At 38.6% G+C, this 19,509-nt stretch overlaps 1 protein-coding gene across 1 annotated transcript in view; it reads left to right on the top strand.

Annotated features, from left to right (window-relative positions):
- Window positions 1-19,509, top strand: part of ZRANB3 (zinc finger RANBP2-type containing 3) — a gene marked incomplete at its 5' end in the record, with an annotated part of 57,339 nt that overhangs the window by 8,979 nt on the left and 28,851 nt on the right. Inside the window, 7 exons of the mRNA XM_081341981.1 lie at window positions 4,362-4,380; window positions 12,326-12,504; window positions 13,781-14,012; window positions 14,548-14,633; window positions 15,941-16,112; window positions 16,997-17,125; window positions 18,471-18,590. Of these exons, the coding sequence (XP_081198107.1) occupies window positions 4,362-4,380; window positions 12,326-12,504; window positions 13,781-14,012; window positions 14,548-14,633; window positions 15,941-16,112; window positions 16,997-17,125; window positions 18,471-18,590 (937 nt within the window). The remainder of the gene's footprint in view (window positions 1-4,361; window positions 4,381-12,325; window positions 12,505-13,780; window positions 14,013-14,547; window positions 14,634-15,940; window positions 16,113-16,996; window positions 17,126-18,470; window positions 18,591-19,509) is intronic.

Genomic DNA, 19,509 nt, shown 5'->3' with positions numbered 1-19,509 from the left:
TAGTGTGCATAGTGATGAAAATGTAGAGCTAAGGGCTGGGCTTTTGGATTTAAATCAGAAAGAGTCTTTGGAGATTCCAAGGACCATTTACTCTCTCTGAGCATTATCAGTCCCATATAATGGTTGCTATAGAAAGTATTGGCAGAAGGAATACTATGCTTGCTTACTATGTGGCAAGATATGGATCTTAATAATGATAATGGATCTTAATAATGATAGTGGTGCATGTCAATATTGCAATTTATTTATTTTTTCCTTTAATGACCCTGTAATCCCTTGCATCAGGGTGGAGTCAGGGTGAGTGAGTAGAGCTAAGCATTTACCGGCTGGATGCCCTTCCTGATGCCTAGACAAGAGTTTGCAGCAGATATTTTCTCTTTGCGCCCAGAGAGAGAAATATCTGCCACTACCGAGGATCGAACTCACAGCCTCCTGATTGTGAGGCAAGAGCAACACCCCTGGGCCAACACGCCGCTCCAATATTACAACCTAATAACATTGTATTAAATATCAAGATATAAAAAATATTGAGACTCCAGAAAGAGTGCAGAGAAGAGCAACAAAGATGATTAGGGCTAAATCATCTAAACCTATAAAAGCTAAAACATATAAAGTACGGTTGCAGGAATTGGGTATGTCTAGTTTAATGAAAAGAAAGACTAGTGGTGACATGATAGCAGTGTTCCAATATTTAAGGGGCTGCCACAAGGAAGAGGGAGTCAATCTTCTCCGAAGCACCTGAAGGCAGAACAAGAAGCAATGGATGGAAGCTAATCGAGAAAACCAACCTAGAACTAAGGAGAAATTTCCTGACAGTTAGAACAATTAATCAGTGGGACCAGTTGCCTCCAGAAATTGTGGGTGCTCCAACACTGGAGATTTTTAAAAAGAGATTGGGCACCCATTTGTCTGAAATGGTATAGGATTTGAAGGGTACTTTCAAATTAACTGTGTGAACAGGAAAAACAGGCATCTGGTTTAACTGTTTGAAGAGAGGTGGTTTGTGTGTACTCCTTTTCATTCTGAAGAACTTTTTTGAAGGATTTGCGCAGCGCTAGCAACTGCTTTCCATTCTGTTAATTGGATTTCTAAAAGAACAAGAATAATTGGACATTTACCGTAAGCTAGATTGAGATCAATGTATTTTTAAGTTTGTTGGTAGAATCAACAAGAAGTCAAACTAGCATATTTAGATTTTTATTTGTATTTATTTTATTTCTGTAGCTCCCCATCTCACAAATGAGTCTAGGCAGCATACATCATCAAACATAAAAGGAATTAAACAGTACAAAATAAATATAGACGGCACCAAGTAAAACTATGGAAATTAACACAGCCATTCAATATGACTGTATTAACACACTCTTAACAGACTCAGGGGGTCCTAAGCCCAAGCACTCAATCAAATCTTCACAACTTTGCGAAAAGTCAACAGGGTCGGGGTAATCCTGATATCTGAAGAGAGAATATTCCAGAAGGCAGGAGCTATAGCAGACAAGGCAAAACACCTGGTTCTTGCTAGCTGACCTTCCTTCGCTGACGGGACCCGCAATATGCACAACCACAAACTGGATGGGTAGAAACAACTGGAAGAAGACAGTCCCTTAAGTAACCCAGCCTCGAATCATCAAGGGCTTTAAAGCTGACAGCCAGCATCTTGAATTGCACTCAAAAACTTAGTGGCAAGCAATGCAGCTCACAAAACCATGGTGTTACTTGTGAAGAATACCTGACACTCTTTAACTACACATGTAGCCACATTCTGCACCAGCTGAACCTCTGAATGCTCTTCAAGGGAAGCCCCATGTAGAGTGTATTGCAGTACAGATAAGAGCTCACAAAGGCATGAGTAACGGTGAACAAAACCTATTTTGTTTCGTTTTGCAAATAGGTACAACCTGCACACCACCCCAAGGTGTGTAAAGACCCACCTGTCCAAGACTGCCACTTTCTTGTGGAGTCTCTGGATGGCTCCAGATTGCCCACTGGGTCTTAGTGAGACAGTGCAGTGGCACCCTATCCAGGATCAGTCGTGGGAAAACCTTATCATCGGGAGGCTCAAATACCCAAAGCCATTCTGGTTGCAAGCAAACTATTCATCCTTTGTTCTCAGTCTTTTCATCCAGGAGGATAGAAGTATTAGCATTTTAATATTTTCTAGTATGCTGAACATTGATTAATATCCTCTTTTGGCACATTTGTTTGTTCTAACTGGGTTTATAGCTTGAAATGAAATGCCTCAAATCTGAAATTAGAGTTCTTGATATAGTTGTCACATAGTTTGGACAGATGGTATGCAAATTATCTATTCTCAATTGGGTAACTATCAGCTAAAAGGAAATGACTAATTGAACTTCGAAGACAAGATGTCCTGCTCATAGCAGTCAAAACATATGACAGAATTTATTTTTGAATCTCCATAAAAAAGAAAAAGAAAAATCTGAAGAACTGTTTCTTTTGCTTCAGCACCATATAACCTTTCTGAGGGTGTAGGTGGTTTGCTTTTATTTGATTAATAAAGAGACACTGGCCAAAATCTTTAATAAAGCTTCAGATGACAGATTATATTATTAATAAAGATAAGGAATTTAAAATGAGGCATAGCCGCTATGAAAACACATATAATAAAAAATCAGCTCTCTGCTACAGGTAGTCCTCGATTTACAACAGTTCACTTAATGACCAAAGTTACAACGACACTGAAATAAGTGACATGACCATTTTTCACACTGATGATCAATGCAGCATCCACGTGGTCTCTTGATTAATATTTGTATGCTTGACAACTGACACATTTATGACGGTTGCAGTGTCCTGGGGTCATGTGATCACCTTGTGCAACTTTCTGACAAGCAAAGTCAATGGGGAAACCAGATTCACTTAACAACCTTGTTACTAATTTAACAGTGATTCACTTAACAAATGTGGCAAGAAAAGTTGTAAAATGGAGCAAAAAAAACACCTGAGGGATTTTAAATTTTAAAGTATTTAATTAAATTATATTAAATTAATTTTAAAATTTTAATTTTATTGTTATTAGGAATTGTGGGCCTGTACTAATTTAATTCCATTTTATTCTTTTTGTACTGTTTTAATTGCCCTGTGAACCGCCCTGAGTCCTTCGGGAATAGGGCGGTATATAAATTCAACTAATAAATAAATAAATAAATAAATAATAAAATTCATTTAACATGTTTTTGACTTAGCAACATAAATTTTGGGCTTAAGTTGAGGACTACCCGTATTAAGATACAACAGCAATGTAAACCTTGCTCTAATAAATTGCTAGGTTCTTTTCTTATACTTTATGTTAATATTTACTTCCTGCTTTAAACCTTATAGTTAATTTCTTTATCATTTGAAGATTCTTCAGTGTTTATCCATGGAATTTGAACCAACCACAGACCTGGAAATACAGCCTTTTGAAAATTCTCTTTCGCTTACACGTATCGATGTCCTTCTTTCAGACATACGTTAGGAAGCCTTCCCAAGTAGTACTTCTGTGTTAAAGCCTCCAAGCTTGCCTGTTTTTCCTTTGGCCCCTGACTTTCATTATCCTTGACTACCCATAGTTGCAAACAGGAGCTCCCAGTTTTCTTGTCTAACTTGCCTCCCATCCATCCCTTTGTTTTCATTCTCAGCCATACCACTTATGGTACCTTTTCCATTCCACCAAGTTCCACTGCATCATCATGTTTCTATTTGAGGGCTCTCCCATTTTAAAATGGCATTTCAAGAAAAACGGTTTTCCTTCTGATTAAATACAGTATTTCAATTATTTTTTAAAACTATTTTGGATTGTTGTTTAGTGTAGATCTGTGTTTCATCTTCACAAATGAAAAGCTGTTCTACTTAAACATTATGTAATTTCAGAATTACTTGGTTAAAAGTATTGCATATTTAGTCCAACCTTTCTGCATAATCCCTTCAGTTTTATCTCTCAACAATTCAGAGTGAATGGATTCAAGCCTAAACAGAGCACTTGTTAAAATTCAGAACTAAAGCTTGGCCATCACAGCTTCATATATTTTTTTAAAAATGCTAGACGATACAGAATTTTTGAATTAAGTTTTGAAATGTGATCAGGCAGGAGATGCCAGTGGAACTCAGTATGTCATGAGGAAATATTCTTCATTTTCAAATAAAAATTGACTTGCAGCTTAGTTAAGGAATGACTTGGATTTGGGGAGACACCAATCTAAAGCCAGTTTAGGCAGAAAGTTTGCTTGCATCAGTCTTTAAGTCTTGGGGAAATCTTTTATTAAACCATGTTAGAAAGAAATTGCTTCCTGATAATTAATTTGCAATTTAAATAATGCTTTGTTTTGGTTTTTTCCTAATTTGTTTTATTCTTCTCTTAGGTGTATGATTGCAGATGAGGTAAGTGACTCTCCTCTCTCTACCTTCCCCCCCTTTCTCTCTTATTTAAATACTTGTTTCTTAATTGTTTTGAACACCTGATAGTTGAGCATAGTTTTCTTAACATTTAGAGTATGTACATGTGTCAGGAATTTCTGTGGCTCTGGGTATCAGATGTCTTTGTTGCTTTGGGGCTTTCCTGTCATTTTCTAATTTTCAGCAGGAATGCTAGGAAGCAAAGGGAAGCAGATTTCTCTTTTTTGCTGAAATTATTTTTAACAGGGCTGTTGGATGGGAAGCCTTATCCCTTTTCTCCTGGTGATCCCTTCCAAGATAAGTGGACTCTTCTTAATATGTGATCTGTTTATTGTAAAAGCCAATAAAAAATAGAAGATACTTTGTGGACCATTGTTTAAACTAAAAAAAGGAAATCCAGAAATTATCTACCGTGTTTTCCCGAAAATAAGACCTACCTTGAAAATAAGCCCTAGTTTGATTTTGGGGGGGTAGGCCTAATATAAACCCTACCCCAAAAATAAGCCCTAGTTTTGGGGCGAGGTGCACACCTAAAAATCAAGCTGGAGTGGGGGTGTGGAACTACCCCAAGTGCCCCGCATCCGCTTACTGTTGCAGCCAGGCCTCCCAAGCCCCAACACCTGCCTCGTCTTGTCGGCCCACTTTCTCTGCGGTGGCACACCACAGCTTGCACAGGCGCATCACGCTGGCCTCCATTTCGCCGTCAGAGGCCTTCAGGAAATGCCTCCGCCGTGACCTAAAGACCTGGTTATTCCAACAAGCGGGCCTGGACTGATCATGGTTTTTAATTTTGGTTTTTATTGGTTTAAATTGTTCTTATTTCTTATATTGTTTAATCCACTTTTAATTTTTGTATTTATATCTTTTAACTTTTTATTGTTGTGAGCTGCCCTGAATCCTCAGGGAGAAGGGCGGCATATAAATTTAATAAACCTTAAACCTCTGTAGCATAGAACCAAGCTCCGGATTGATGTGCGCAATGCCCCCTGGCCTCCAGGAGGTGCCGCGCACATCAATCCAGAGCTCCGTTCTCAGCTGCAGAGGCATTTCCTGAAGGCCCCTGATGGCGAAAGGGAGGCCGGGGGCGATACAAGCGGTGGTGAGTGGCCGCAGAAGAAGAGGTCCAACTGGGTGGGGCTGTCGGTGCTGCCGCAGCGAAGTGAAACTATGGAAAAGGCATCCCCCGAAAATAAGACCTGGTGCCTCTTTTGGAGGCATTTTTTTTTTTAAAAAAATAAGACCAGGTCTTATTTTGGGGGAAACACGGTATATGCGATCTAGATTAATATATGCATTTGTTTCCTCCAAAGAAAGATGCACATATTTATAAAAGTTGCAGTAATAAAAATACATTTATAATATCAGTGTTGAAAATGTAGAAGAATGTAATTAAAAGTAATATAGAGCATTCTTAGTTTTCTTGAAAGATAAATCTGGATGCCTTGTAAATACAGAATAATTGGGGGGGGGGGTGTTGATGATCATTTTTATTATATCAAGAAAATGTAGCAGAATGCTATGGATGAAGTGTTATATAGTCATTAAGCCATTCTCACTGTAACTTTTGCCGCCCCTCCAGTATTATTGTTGCCTATTCACAACAATGTGAAGTTACAACTTCCAGTTCTTTAGCTGGTGTTGGCCTTCATAGGTGTTGGCATCAAGTTATTCCCAAGAACTTAGGATGCTGTACTATATTGGGGTGGTATATGTGCCGATGTAAGCAGTATGGCCTTTTGCAATTGACTGATGGAAACTTTGTCAATGTGCATATTTTCTCAGTACCATCCAACATTTAGTGTATCCATTATTATTAGTAAGATATACACCAAAATGTGAAATCACAGTTCTATAAAACAAGGTATAATGGAGGGGAAGTGGCCATTCTGCTAGAATATACTGCACAGGCAGAAACGATGGGAGAAACTTTCTCAGATGTCCAAATCCTATGTCATACAGAGGTTTACCAATTTAACCAGCATCTTGAATTGCACTCAGAAGCTGACTGACAGCTAATGCAGCTCCTGCAACTGTGGTGAGATACAGGTATACCAAAAGGCACATCTGTGCCATTGCATTTTGAATCAGCTGTTGTTTCTGGGTAGTCTTCAAAGGCATTTAGAGTGCTTTGCAATAATCCAATCATGAAGTGACCAGGGCATTAGTAACTGTCTGAAGGGCCTCCTGATCAAAGAAAGGGTATAGCTGATGCAGAAGATAAAACTGTGCAAAGGGCTTTCTATCTGCTCTAGTATAATAAGATGGGATGTAGATACTCCTCAAGTTATGATAGTAATTGGAACTGAAATTTCTATTCCTAAGTGATGCAGTGATAAAGCACAATGCGACATAACCACATACCGTAACTTAATGATGACAATCCCATCAGTCTTCATTGCCATTGTTAACCAAATCCCTCCAGTTGTTAGGCATTCCTACCTTGGTCCCTACCAGCTCTGTGCCTCAATAAGGGTCTGCCTCCTTTTCAACTCCCCCCACCTGACTATCAAGCCCCATCTGTGCCCTTTTGCACATCAACACTCCTTGGCACCAAAGCTGGGGGCTGAAATAGAAGCCTGGCACCTTGAGATTCAGCTATCTGCCATCATCTCCGGCCCTCTTCTTCAGTGCCACCATCAAGGAGTGCCTCCTCAAGCACACAACCACACCCACCCTGTGCTCTGCAGGCTCTGATGCACCCAGCTGACTTTCACTATCTTCATCTTGCTGCTGAAAAGATGTGCCCAGTCTGGCACTATCTGAGGCAACTGTATTCTTCCTGAAGTGGCTCATTCCTTCTCCAAATAGCGTGCCCTGTTCTCACAAGCCTTCAGAAAGCTTCTGGGGCCTTCCAAAGCATCACGAGATCAGCCTGTACTATTTGGAGAACAGTCCAGGTGGCTTTGGCAAAAAGTGCTACTTTTTAGCAGCAGCGCTGGGGCCGAAGTAAAGGCTGAGGCAGAGGGCTGAGGTTGTTGAAGGCCTCAGGCCTCTATTTCAGCCCCAGCACTGCTTGACCCCATTGAGGAGAGGCATTGTTCAGTGGCTAAGTTATGTCGGACACTTTGCGACCCTATGAACCTGATCATGCCAGCCCCCCCCATCCTCCAGTATCTCCTGGAGTTTGCCTAAATTCATGTTTTATTATGTCTATGATACTATCTAACCATCTCATCCTGTCTTTTCTTTTTGCCTTCAATCTTTCCCAACATCAGAGTCTTTTCCAAGGAGTCCTCCCTTCTCATTAGGTGGCCAAAGTAGTTGAGGTAGTCCTCGACTTACAGCAGTTCATTTAAAGTTACAACGGCAGTGAAAAAAGTTAGTTATGACCGTTTTTGACACTTATATGACTGTTGCAGCATCCCTATGGTCATGTGATCAAAATTCAGGAGCTTGGCAACCGACTCATATGACAGTTGCAGTGTCCTGGGATCACGTGATTACCTTTTGCAGCCTTCTGATAAGCAAAGTCAATGGGGAAGCCAGATTCACTTAACAACCGGGTCACTAACCTAACAACCGTAGTGATTCACTTAACAACTGCAGCAAGAAAGGTCGTAAAATGGGGCAAAATTCTCTTAACAAGTGTCTCACTTAGCAACAAAAACTTTGGGCTCAGTTGTGGTCCTAAGGAAAGGACTTCCTGCATTTGAGCTTTCAGCTTCAGTATCTGTCCTTTCAAGGAACAGTCAGGGTTGATTTCCTTCAGGATTGACTAAGCCAATCTCCTTGCAGTCCAAGGGACTCTTAAGAGGCTTCTCCAGCATCACAAGAGTGGCAAAAAGGGCAGAGATGGGGCAGAGGGAGATGAACCGGTGGAGGGATTTTCTTCCCTCCCTTTATAAGTGTGGGCAGGTTGCCAAGTGCCCAAAGTTTGATCATGTAACTGCTGGGGCATCACAAGGGATGTAACTTTGGAGAGCAGCATAAGTACCAAGCAAAGTTCAGCTCCTTTTTCAGAGAGAGATGGTGTGAAAGGACAGACTGCACGTGGAGATTATAAACCTGCCTTCCTTTCCCTCCCTTCTTGGCCTTCCCTCATTGTCAGGACGACCCAGTTGCCTTCAGACAACAGTGTGAGATAGATGGGGAAGCAGAAGACAGAACAAGATGGCTGCCTGGGAGCTCTATAGCCACAGGTCTTGTGAAGAATAGGCTGACTCAAGAAACCTCAAAGCCCAGGAGTAAAAGTAACAAGTAAAACTAAAGGACAGATGGGGAGAAAGGCCTTCCCCCCCCCCACACTTTTCCCAGACCTGAAGTATAGGAAAGGTTATTCTAGATGTGTCCCCTCAGCTAGAGGCAAACTTTGGAAGAGGAGAAGAGCCATGAAGCCCAGCCAGGAACACACAGCAGGAGACAAAAGACAAAAGTCAAGACTTTGACAGAACAGAAATAGAAAGCAGACGCCAGAATCAGATAGACAGATTGAACTATGTGGAAAAGATTATAGTGCTATAGAGGGTAACCATAGAGATATACAGGGCTGTTCTATGATTGAACCACATTTTTTAATTCAGGGTTCTTCAAACGTGGCCCTTTGATGACTTGTGGACTTCAACTCCCAGAATTCCTCAGCCAGGCACGCTGGCCGAGGAATTCTGGACGTTGAAGTCCACAAGTCATAAAAAGGGCCAAGTTTGAAGACCCCTGTTTTAATTAACACAGGGAAGAAAGACTACTTAAATAAGATCACTCTTACTTTGGGGAGCAGCATGCCTTAAGTTTGCGAGCTGCAAAATAACTTCTTGCCTTAACCCCAGTTAAATAATTATTTCTTGGTTTTGCTTTAACTTGGCACCCCATATTTGCTAGACCATGGTTGTCCAAATTTTTGGCTTGCCTGGGCAACACTGAGTGAAGGGGAATTGTCTTGGGCTGCATATAAAATATATAATATAGTTAATATACATAAATAACAAGCTTCCTTTATTTTTTATATTTTTTATTATCTTGTGGGGGGGCATTATTAGCTGCCCAGGGCCATATGCGGGCCACCGTGGATACGTTTGTGCTAGATGCTTAACAATGAAGCTAGTCCTTATCAACATGTAACTTTCCTTATTAATACCTATACTAAGCAAGCCTGGGGGCAGAGAGGGAAGGAGAGAGGTTGAAGGGCTATAAAACATGCCCAGTGAAAGCAATCCCTTTATGAGAAGATGCCATGACATTTACTCCTCACTGGTGTTTTGGCTCACCATGATCTATCAAGGGGGAATCTCTCTGATGCTGTAAGAACTGTATTTGAATTGTCTTAATCTATCAATGCCTTAATCATTCTTGATTGATTATACTGAACTATACAGTTCTACTGAAATACACAGTTCAGTATCACCTGCAAATGTTAAAGCCAGCAATAAGGTCTTAGGATAAAAGATATATAAAGGACACCAATAAACATATAAAGGTAGCTACGATTGTACTGAAAAAAGTGACGAATGCACTTATGACTGTCATCCCCATGGTTACGTTGTGATTTGGTTGCCTGGAAACTATTGCACATCTAATGACAGTCACAATGATCTGCAGTCGTGTGATCGCCATTGTGATCTTTGCAACCTGCTTCCAACAAGCAAAGTCAATTGGGATGCTGGCAGGAGTTTGCAAATCACAGTTCCATGATGTCTTGCTTAAGGACCACGAATGATTCTCTTAACATGAGCAAACTAAGACTGCTGTTGCCGGGAGATTATATGATATTTTGCTTAGCAACCACTTTGCTTAGCAATGGAATTATGGATCTGAATTAGAGTTGCTAAGTGAGGACTACCTGTGTGTTAGAGATATAGAATAGGAAGATATGAAAATATGGTAAAACCGGACTAAAGAATATAGTCTAGATAACAGCCTTTAAAAATAATTAAAATAAAATATAATTGTAATTATAAGATACTGGTTTCTGATATAGTTGAAGGCACTTATAATTTCCTCTTTTTTGCAAGTTGTCCTTGTTTTGTAAAATAAAAGTCTCCCCCAGCCATTAAAGGGAGATACAAGAAGTCCAGTTTCCAGTGCTTTGTGTCTTTATTGAATCTGGGCCAATCTGGTTATTTTTGGTTCAAAAATGCCTTAAACTCAAGATAAAATTCTGAAATCCTTTCCAAAACTTATCTTACTATTAATAATAGTAGTGCCTGCCCAGAGTATTTTAGACTGCGGTTGCTATAACAAATTTAATAAATTAACAACAGTAATGCCATAATTTAGGCCTGGGCAGTTCTTGAGGCACCTAAGGTGGCCCACGTTATACCGTTGTTCCGCAAACTGCATTGGTTGCCTGTTTGCTTCTGGGCAAAGTTCAAGGTATTGGTTATTACTTTAATGCCCTTCATGGCATGGATCCAGTTATCTGAAGAACTGTCTCACTCCAGTGGGATTGGCCCACCCCACCCTTGCTGGCAGAGAGGGTATACTACAGACCCTGTCAGTCAAGGAATTTCAGCTGATGGGGTTCAGGAAAAGAGTCTATTCTGTCATGGCTCCTGTCCTTTGGAACATCGTATCCCTGATGTGAGATCTGCACCCACCCTTTTGACCTTCCGTAAGGGCCTGAAGTTGGCCTGGCTCTGCCGGTTGGCGTGGGACCCCAGTATACCATTCTTGAAGGTGGCTGTTGGATTAGGAAAGACTACACCCCTCCCTGTGTACTTTGTGTTCTTCTCCTCCCTATCTTTTAACAGTATTTATTACTGTTATTTTTTGTGTAGTGGTTATAATGATTGTAAGCCACCCAGAGTCTTCTCTGGACAAGATGGGCAGCACATAAATTAAATAAATAAATAATTTGGAGAAGAATGGGCATGCTGCTTTCTTAATAATGTTGATGCCTCCAGTTGAATGCACCCTTATTTTGCTGGTTTTGTTAGCTACACATATTGTTTAAGGAATGGTCCATTTCACTGGAGAAATATTCATGAATATATTCATTATCACTCAATTACCACCTTTACAATTACACTGATTTAGTTTTAGAGAAATAGTGTGAATGAAGATGGTAAAATAACTCTATTTATAACTGTGTGTGTGTGTGTGTGTGTGTGTATAGAGAGAGAGTGTGTGTATGTGTGTGTGTGTGTGTGTGTGTAGAGGACAGGAAGGCCTGGAGGAACGTCTATGGGGTTGCGATGGGTCAGACACGACATCGCAACTAACAACAAATATATGTACAGTCTTTTAATTACACATTAGCTTATATTTATTTATAATTTATACATTTATTTATAACTTACCTTTTTATTGATAACTAGCAGGAGTATATTCTGAGTGACTGGCAACTAGTTGAGCAACAATAAACAAAGGGTAGAAATGGGTAATTTTTACAATAAAGGGAGATAAGAAGTGTGGCCCTTCAAGGATTTGATTTGGGTTCATTGCTATTTTACTAGTTTGTAAACAATTTAAAGTTAGGCGTATCAAGTGAGGGTGCCAAATTTGCAGATAACACAAAATCGTTGAAGATGGTGAAAACACAATTGTTCAGTATAAAACTCCAAAAGAGTGTCCCAAGCTTAATGATAAGAGTGCTAAGTGACAGATGCCATTTTGGTTATTCACACATAAAAGTAAAAAAGTTTATTACTTCACCATTATTTAATACTGATAGGTTTGGTCAGCTACTGTTGAATATGTAACAACCCTAGTATATCTATATCTAGTTATACCTTTAGATCAGGGGTTCCCAACCAGGGGTGCTCGCACCCCTTGAGGGTGCAAGACGATATTCCAGGGGATGCAAAAACTTGGGTTTTCAAAATTATAGTCTATATGTATAATTCGTTGCCATTATTTTGAACTTTTGCAAGGGGTGCGGGAATATATCAGAAGCATTCTAGGGGAGCGGGGTATAGAAAAAGTTGGGAGACGCTGCTGTAGATGAAGAGCTATCATGAACAATGTATTTTTCTCCTTTCAATTGATTGCATTTTAGATGGGTTTGGGGAAGACTATCCAAGCAATAGCTATATCATACTATTATAAAAATGAATGGCCTCTGTTAATAGTGGTGCCCTCATCCCTGAGGTACCCTTGGGTTGATGAAATGGAAAAATGGATTCCAGAACTCCATCCAGAGGATATCATTGTCGTACAAAATAAAACTGACATTTGGTGAGTGATATATTAGCAATGGCATTATTTTTGAAGTGGGTACCAGATGGTTTAATCTCCTTTCTTGTTAGACAGGACATGGTATGTACAATCTCAGCTCTTCAGCAGAAAATGAAAAAAAACACATTTGTTTTGAAGATTTGGAATTAATAAACTGCTTTCAAATTCTGGAGCAGTAATACAAAAACAACATAAGTTGGAAGACAGAATAAGAGCTGTAATTTTTTTCCCTTTACTTATTTTTTGAGGTCCTAATTTGGGTTATATCATACAATTTGCTAATCCGAATATTTGGTCTTGAATTTTTAAAATTGGCCAAACAGTTAGACTATGGCTTGAAAGGATCCCAAAAAGCAAGTTGACAGCATTCCTTGTCAGTAGTTGTAGTTATTATATGAGAGGAGGAAGACAGGAAGGCCTTTTTTGTGTGATTGGTATCAATTATATCTTGCAGTTAAAAAAACCCTTTTCAATACTTGGTTTCCTTCCTTACTATATTGATCTTCAAAGACTTAAAAAGGCCTGGGTTTGTCTTAGAGTGCATGCTGTTGTAGGTAATGTTGTAGGTAGGTTGAAGGCTCCAGTTTCTACACACACACACACACACACACACACACACACACACACACACACTGAGTTACTTTGCTTCCCAAATCAGGGTGCTGTATTTTAAATATTTGGATTCTAGCCATCCCTTTCGGACCACTAGCACATGAGGGGAAGCTGATGCAACACTGTCCTAGACATTGCTGCCCTCTGAGCTTTCCAGTTAAGATCAACTCTCATGGCTAGCCTACAGCCACCCACATGTAATCTGGAAACTTTGCAATCTCACTGGCTGAAGTAAGCGTTTTCTTACTATTTAAAAATGGCTCTTTGTGATGATCACCTGGGTAACTATTCTGTTCATCATAGGATGAAAGGATATAATTTACTAAGTTTTGTTTTAAAGAAATTATTGGGATATTTGAAACAAGATGCTTTTGAACAAACCTCAGTTCATCTTATGACTTAGTAGCAACCACTCCTAAGCTTAAAGAGATTAATAATATTGGTCATGTAAAAAGTCTTTGAAAAAAGTACTTGTCCCTTAAGATTTTTAATAGCAACTTTGTTCTTTATACGTAAATTTTCTGAAGCGCTTTGAGTTGATAGTCTAGCTATGTTTAAATATAAATGAAATTACACATGTGGCACACATTCAAGCAATAGGTACTTACGGATTAATTTGAATATAGTTTAAATCACTATTTTTTTTATTCTTTTCATTTTCTAGGCAAATACCTGAAAGCAAAGTGACTATCCTAGGTTATGGCCTGTTAACTTCAGATGCTCATGTTTTAATAGAAACTTTATGCAAACAGAAATTCAAAGTAGTAATAATTGATGAGTCTCATTACATGAAATCCAGGAATGCAACTCGTAGCAAGATTTTGCTGCCCATTGTACAGAATGCTATTCGAGCTGTTCTCCTCACTGGAACTCCTGCTTTAGGAAGACCTGAAGAGGTTCTGAAAATCACTTTAAGTTTCAAAACCTATGAAATGCATGCCATGGTGAAACAGTTATGGGTGGGTGAGGAGGTGCTTTGGGCCTACAGAGTTCTCCATCACTTGCATGTTCAAATGCCCTTTCCCACTCTGATGGGTGGTAAACATAGGGTTGTTATTTCAGAGGTCTGATTTCTAATAATGGTCTGTAACAATCATAATTACTGTATATATCTTGATAACCCAGAATTGATGCATGCTGGAAAGTGATGGGGGAAAATATTGGAGGAGGGAAGAATGGAGAAAGAAGTCTGATTTAATTTGAATTGTTAAAATGAGGTTTTTTGACTAAAATGCAGCTTCAATAAAGCACCTTAGTACTTGCACCGGTGACATTACTGATGCTGTTTGGGAAGGACTGTTGATTTTACCTCAATAATATATTGTGCTGATTAAAGTCCTAATAAGAGATGGGCTGGACTTAAGATGGGCTTCATTTAGGATTTCTGACTTAATGGGCATTTTAAAAACATTTATTGTTATATTTCAACAGCTTTTCATGCAACTTGAAGCACTTTGTCCACAGAAATTTGGCACATGGACTGAGTATGCAAAAAAATACTGCAATGCACATGTCAGGTAATGACTTTTTCACCCTTTTATACATAGATGTATTCATGGTGTACAGTGCTAATTTGGTATAATGGTTAAGGCATAAGACTAGAAACCAGGAGATTTGAATTCTACTCCCACCTTAGACATAAAGCTAATGGAATGAACTTGGGCCAGCACTTTCTCTTAACTTTAAGAAGGAAGCAGTGGCAACCATTTCTAAAAAATCTTGCCAGGGAAACTTCAGCGACTCGTTCAGGCAATCTCTGAGAATCAGACATGAATGAAAGTGTGTGTGTGTGGGGGGGGGAATCACAATATAATCTTGTAGACTGAAGTTAGTTCCAGAATGCAATAATTGGAAGAACAATATTTATTGTACCCTTTTATAACAGTAAACATTACTTGTTATCAGAGGTGAGGAAATAACTGAACTGTTTCAAACCTTAGCTAAAGAAGTTTATTTTTATTACTTCAGGGTAATAGTAGACAATTTTTAGTTAATTTATTGCATAACTTCATAGTGCAAAATGCCCTTATGTAAGTCTAAACTTTGCAAAACAAAATTTCTCCCTTATCTCTCATAACTCACACAGTGTTCATCTTGGATGGGACCTCTGGATATGTGGTTTGGGGTTTTATTGTGGTAGTGGTGGCTTGCAAACATTATCTCCATGATTATTTCCAAATAGTCCTATGTCAGTGCATTGGTTCATCACATATTCTACTGTAGTGGTCCCCAACCTTTGCAGCTTGGCAGCCTGGCTGGGGAGGGAGAGAGGAACCAGCCCGTGGGAGCATCGGTCTGGTGGCACGCAAACAACTCAACTCATGCAAGCGTTGAGCCAGCACACACGTGCACACAAATCAACTTGTGCAAGTTGAGCTGCACACTGACCTGACACTTGTGCAACCTGACAGTCATGCAGCCCGCTTGCGAATAGGCCACGGCCCGGAAGTGGGCTGTGGCCCAGAGGTTGGGTACCCCTGTTCTACTGCTTTGATTTGAGTCATAGAACTGTCGTACACCATCAGACTTGAGACTTTCTGAATTGTCTTAGCTTTATTACCATTAGAAACAAAATATCTAGGCAAAACAAACATATTTGAATCTCCTATATTAAACTATTAAACTATAACTTTGCTATATAGCTTAAATGTGAATCATGACATAATGATTTTTAAGTTTTGGGAGAATGCCGTCAGTATATTATATTTACCTCCTTTGGAAAGAAATAGTTTTACTTAGCTCATATGAACGTATATGTCAAACTGAATAAGAAATGTTACAATATTTTAAAGGAGTTGTTCTATTTTTATTGTTCTTGTTCCAGATATTTTGGTAAAAGACGACAGTGGGACTGCAGAGGAGCTTCAAAATTAGATGAGCTGCATGAATTACTAAGCAACGTGATGATTAGGCGAATGAAAAGTGAAGTTTTAACACAATTACCACCTAAAATTAGGCAACGGATACCTTTTGATCTTCCTAAAACTACTGCTAAAGTAAGCTGATATTAGCATGCCGAGAAATACATCAATCATGATTCATTTTTATGGATATAATGACTTTGAGAAGTATACAGAAGCCTGGCCATGTTCCAAAAGTTATCACCGAGTGTTTGCACATGTTCAGTAGTTCTATTCAGTTTTGCTATTATAGTGAACCTAACTTGTTCATTGTAAAATAAGATGTCATACAGGGTAAATAGAACATTATTGTGACTTACCGGTAATAGAAATATCTAAGTTGGCAGTGGACTATTATTTTGTGATGGAAACTCATAGATAAGAGTGCTAAAGATACATATAAAATGGACTCAAGGAATGCTCTGCTTTGAATAGTGTAGTAAATACGCATTTTCTCAGCATAATCTGGCAGCTGAAAATGCAGTTATGTAATTTCAGGAATTTTTTGGCAAGTGCTAGTTGAGTGTCCTTATGTATTCCAAAGCTTTTTTTCCCCTTTTTCTCCTTAAATCCAAAGGCCCACACAACCCTAGCAATTATAGCCAATAGCCAAAAATTTGAATAAGTATAATTTATGTTACGTGTTCAGAAAAACAGTACAATAAGGTGCATACTAATTACTAATTTCTAAAATATTGTTTTCATGAATACATATAATACATTATATAAGTAACACATAAGGTGATATAAATACAGTACTGAGAAATAACTTGCCTATTCTGTTATTTTTCTCTCAATCTTTTAGTAAATTTTAATACATGGTAGGAATTTATCAATGACCACACATTGCATTGACATTGCTAAGTGAAAAAGGTTATTGTTCTTGTTCTTTATTGAGGAAATATGGTATGATTCAGAGACAATGTAATTGTTTTGCCTTTTCACATTTTTGCCTCTAAATGTTGTTTCCTCCTATGCAGGAATTAAATACTAGCTTTGAGGAGTGGGAGAAGTTAATGAGGGCTTCAAATTTAGATTCTTCTAAAGATGACTTTGTCCAAGTGATGAGTCTAATTACACGTATGTTTAAGCAGACAGCAATTGCCAAGGTAATCCTGAAATGTTTTGTGAGTGTTGTTAAAATGTAGTAGCTTTTTCTATTCTGCTTTTTCTAACGATATAACAGCTGGATAAAGAATATTCATTTTATATGTTTACTTATTTAAATTTACAAAGCTTCCCAGCTCTACAGCAACTCTTGAGTGGTGCGTAATAAAAATACCAGCAAAATACAGATAGTAGAAATAATAAACCCCAACTTCTGGAGGAACAAACCCAACCATCTTATCTCCCCAAATACAGAAGACACATCACTCACTCAACCCAAGGCTTGGAAGAAAAGCCAAGTTTTCAAAGCCCTTCTAAACACAGTCAGGATGGCACCACGTGGATTTCAGGGGGTGTGGTATTCCAAAGGGTGCTACCACCAAAAAGGCACCTCTTCCTGCATTTCTTGGGAATTGAAAATAATATAAAGTGGTATTCTGATTATATGCATCTACATTTTTATAACAAAAAGATTTTGAAAACCAGAAAGAAATATTTTTCCATCTGTAAGATGCCCAGATCCAGCAAAAGCTTCTATGAATAGATATATCGTGGGAGATTTTTGTTAACCATTCTTCATTCCCTACAAACCCTGAACTAAATTCTACTTTTAATTTGTCCATGAACTGCCTCGTTTTAGGATATATTATCAAAAACATATTTAACAGTAATTAGTAGTATATTTTATGATAGCAAATATATGTTCTGACATTTAACTAGTAGTACTTCATCCCTAGCAGCAGCACTTAAATATTAATTTCAAGAACTTTGTGTGGTAAACTTTTTGTCAAAGTGGACTTCTCTAGTCAGTTTTTTGTACTGCATAACATAAACCCTCAAAAGACCAACTTGAGAATCAGCTTCTCTGCATATAATTTGGGATATAGTATATTGGATTGCTGAATATGCAGGGAGCTGGGAGACATTTTATTAGTCTTTCTTGAATTGAAGAATTCCTAGTCACAGTTAAGTAGAAATACTTCCATTCAAAAATATTTTTAATCCAAATCTTAAGAGATTGTAAATTCAGGTACTGTGTGTGTTTGTGTGTATTATTTGTCATGCTTGCCTGTTTGCTTTGAACATAAGTAGCCCAAAAATCTTTACAGGAATTGATGAGCCAGTATGATGGAGTAGATGAACCAGTATGTAATAAAATAGATGCCATAGTTTGCTTTTTCTTTGCTTTTTCTTAGCCTGAATCTACATTTGATTAAAAAAGAAATTAATACTTTATTTGTGCAGTTTTATTTTATAACTTAAGGTACCCGGTATTTTGTTGGTGTCCCTTTGCCTTTCCTTTTCTCAATAATTATAATAAGATTCCAACTTGCTTATATATTTTAGGCAGGAGCAGTAAAGGATTATATTAAAATGCTGCTGGAGAATGAAGAACTGAAGTTTCTGGTCTTTGCTCATCATTTAACTATGCTGCAGGCATGTACAGAGGCAGTGATTGAAAGCAAGGTAAATATGCTTTATGGAATGAGATTGCTATTGGAGGCTTTTATTAAGCTGTAAACGTGAACATCACAGTTACAAAAAAAGGGTAAGCTTACATCTGTACCGTCTTGACTACTGACATACTTTCCACTGTGGTATAAACCTCTATAAAATAAACAATTATTAAGTGAAAATTAACAGTTAAAACCAGATAGCACTGCATACATTAGCTTTACTCAGCATGGCACTTTCCACTTATGTTGGGGCTGCAACTTCAGAATACCCAATTAGCCGTACTACAGTCCCAAAATGTTTGGAGCGGGGTGCCGGGAGGGGGAAGATCCTACTTAAATTGTTATTCGCTTATAGTAAATAAGTGACTCTTTACAATTTGTTGGAAGGCCAACAGCAGTGGACCAAAGACTAACACTGGAACAGTGTAAGAGCTTATAGTTCTCAGATTAATAAAGTTTAGTCCATGTAAAGACAACAGAGAAATTCTATTGCTCTCCAAGCCCACGATCTGGTCTTAGCCCACTGTAGCCTTTACCTTTCCTCTAAAAAATGTTGGTCAACTTTGGTTCCTATCATACTATCAAGAATCATATACTAATACGTGTGCTTTGATGCATGTGATTACCATCAAGATAGTGTTGGTTCTTAATGACCACAAGATAGAGCTTTTCCAGGAGTATCTATCCTCATCCTGACTTTTGGTCTTCCAAGAGATGAACTGATCATTATTGTAATAAAGTCCATTCACCTTATTGCTGGTTGTTCTCTTCTTTCCTTCCACCTGTCCCAGCATTCTGGATTTTTCAAGAGAGCTGGGTTTTCACATAATATGTTCATGTAGCATAATTTGAGCCTGGTCATTTGTGTTTCAAGAGAAATCTGGTCTGATTTGTCTGATGAACCGCTTGCCGGTTGAGCTCTGGACGGC

Source organism: Vipera berus (genome assembly GCF_964194415.1).
Source record: "Vipera berus genome assembly, chromosome: 1".
Classification (NCBI taxonomy): domain Eukaryota; kingdom Metazoa; phylum Chordata; class Lepidosauria; order Squamata; family Viperidae; genus Vipera; species Vipera berus.
This window is presented reverse-complemented; position numbering and strand designations above follow the sequence as displayed.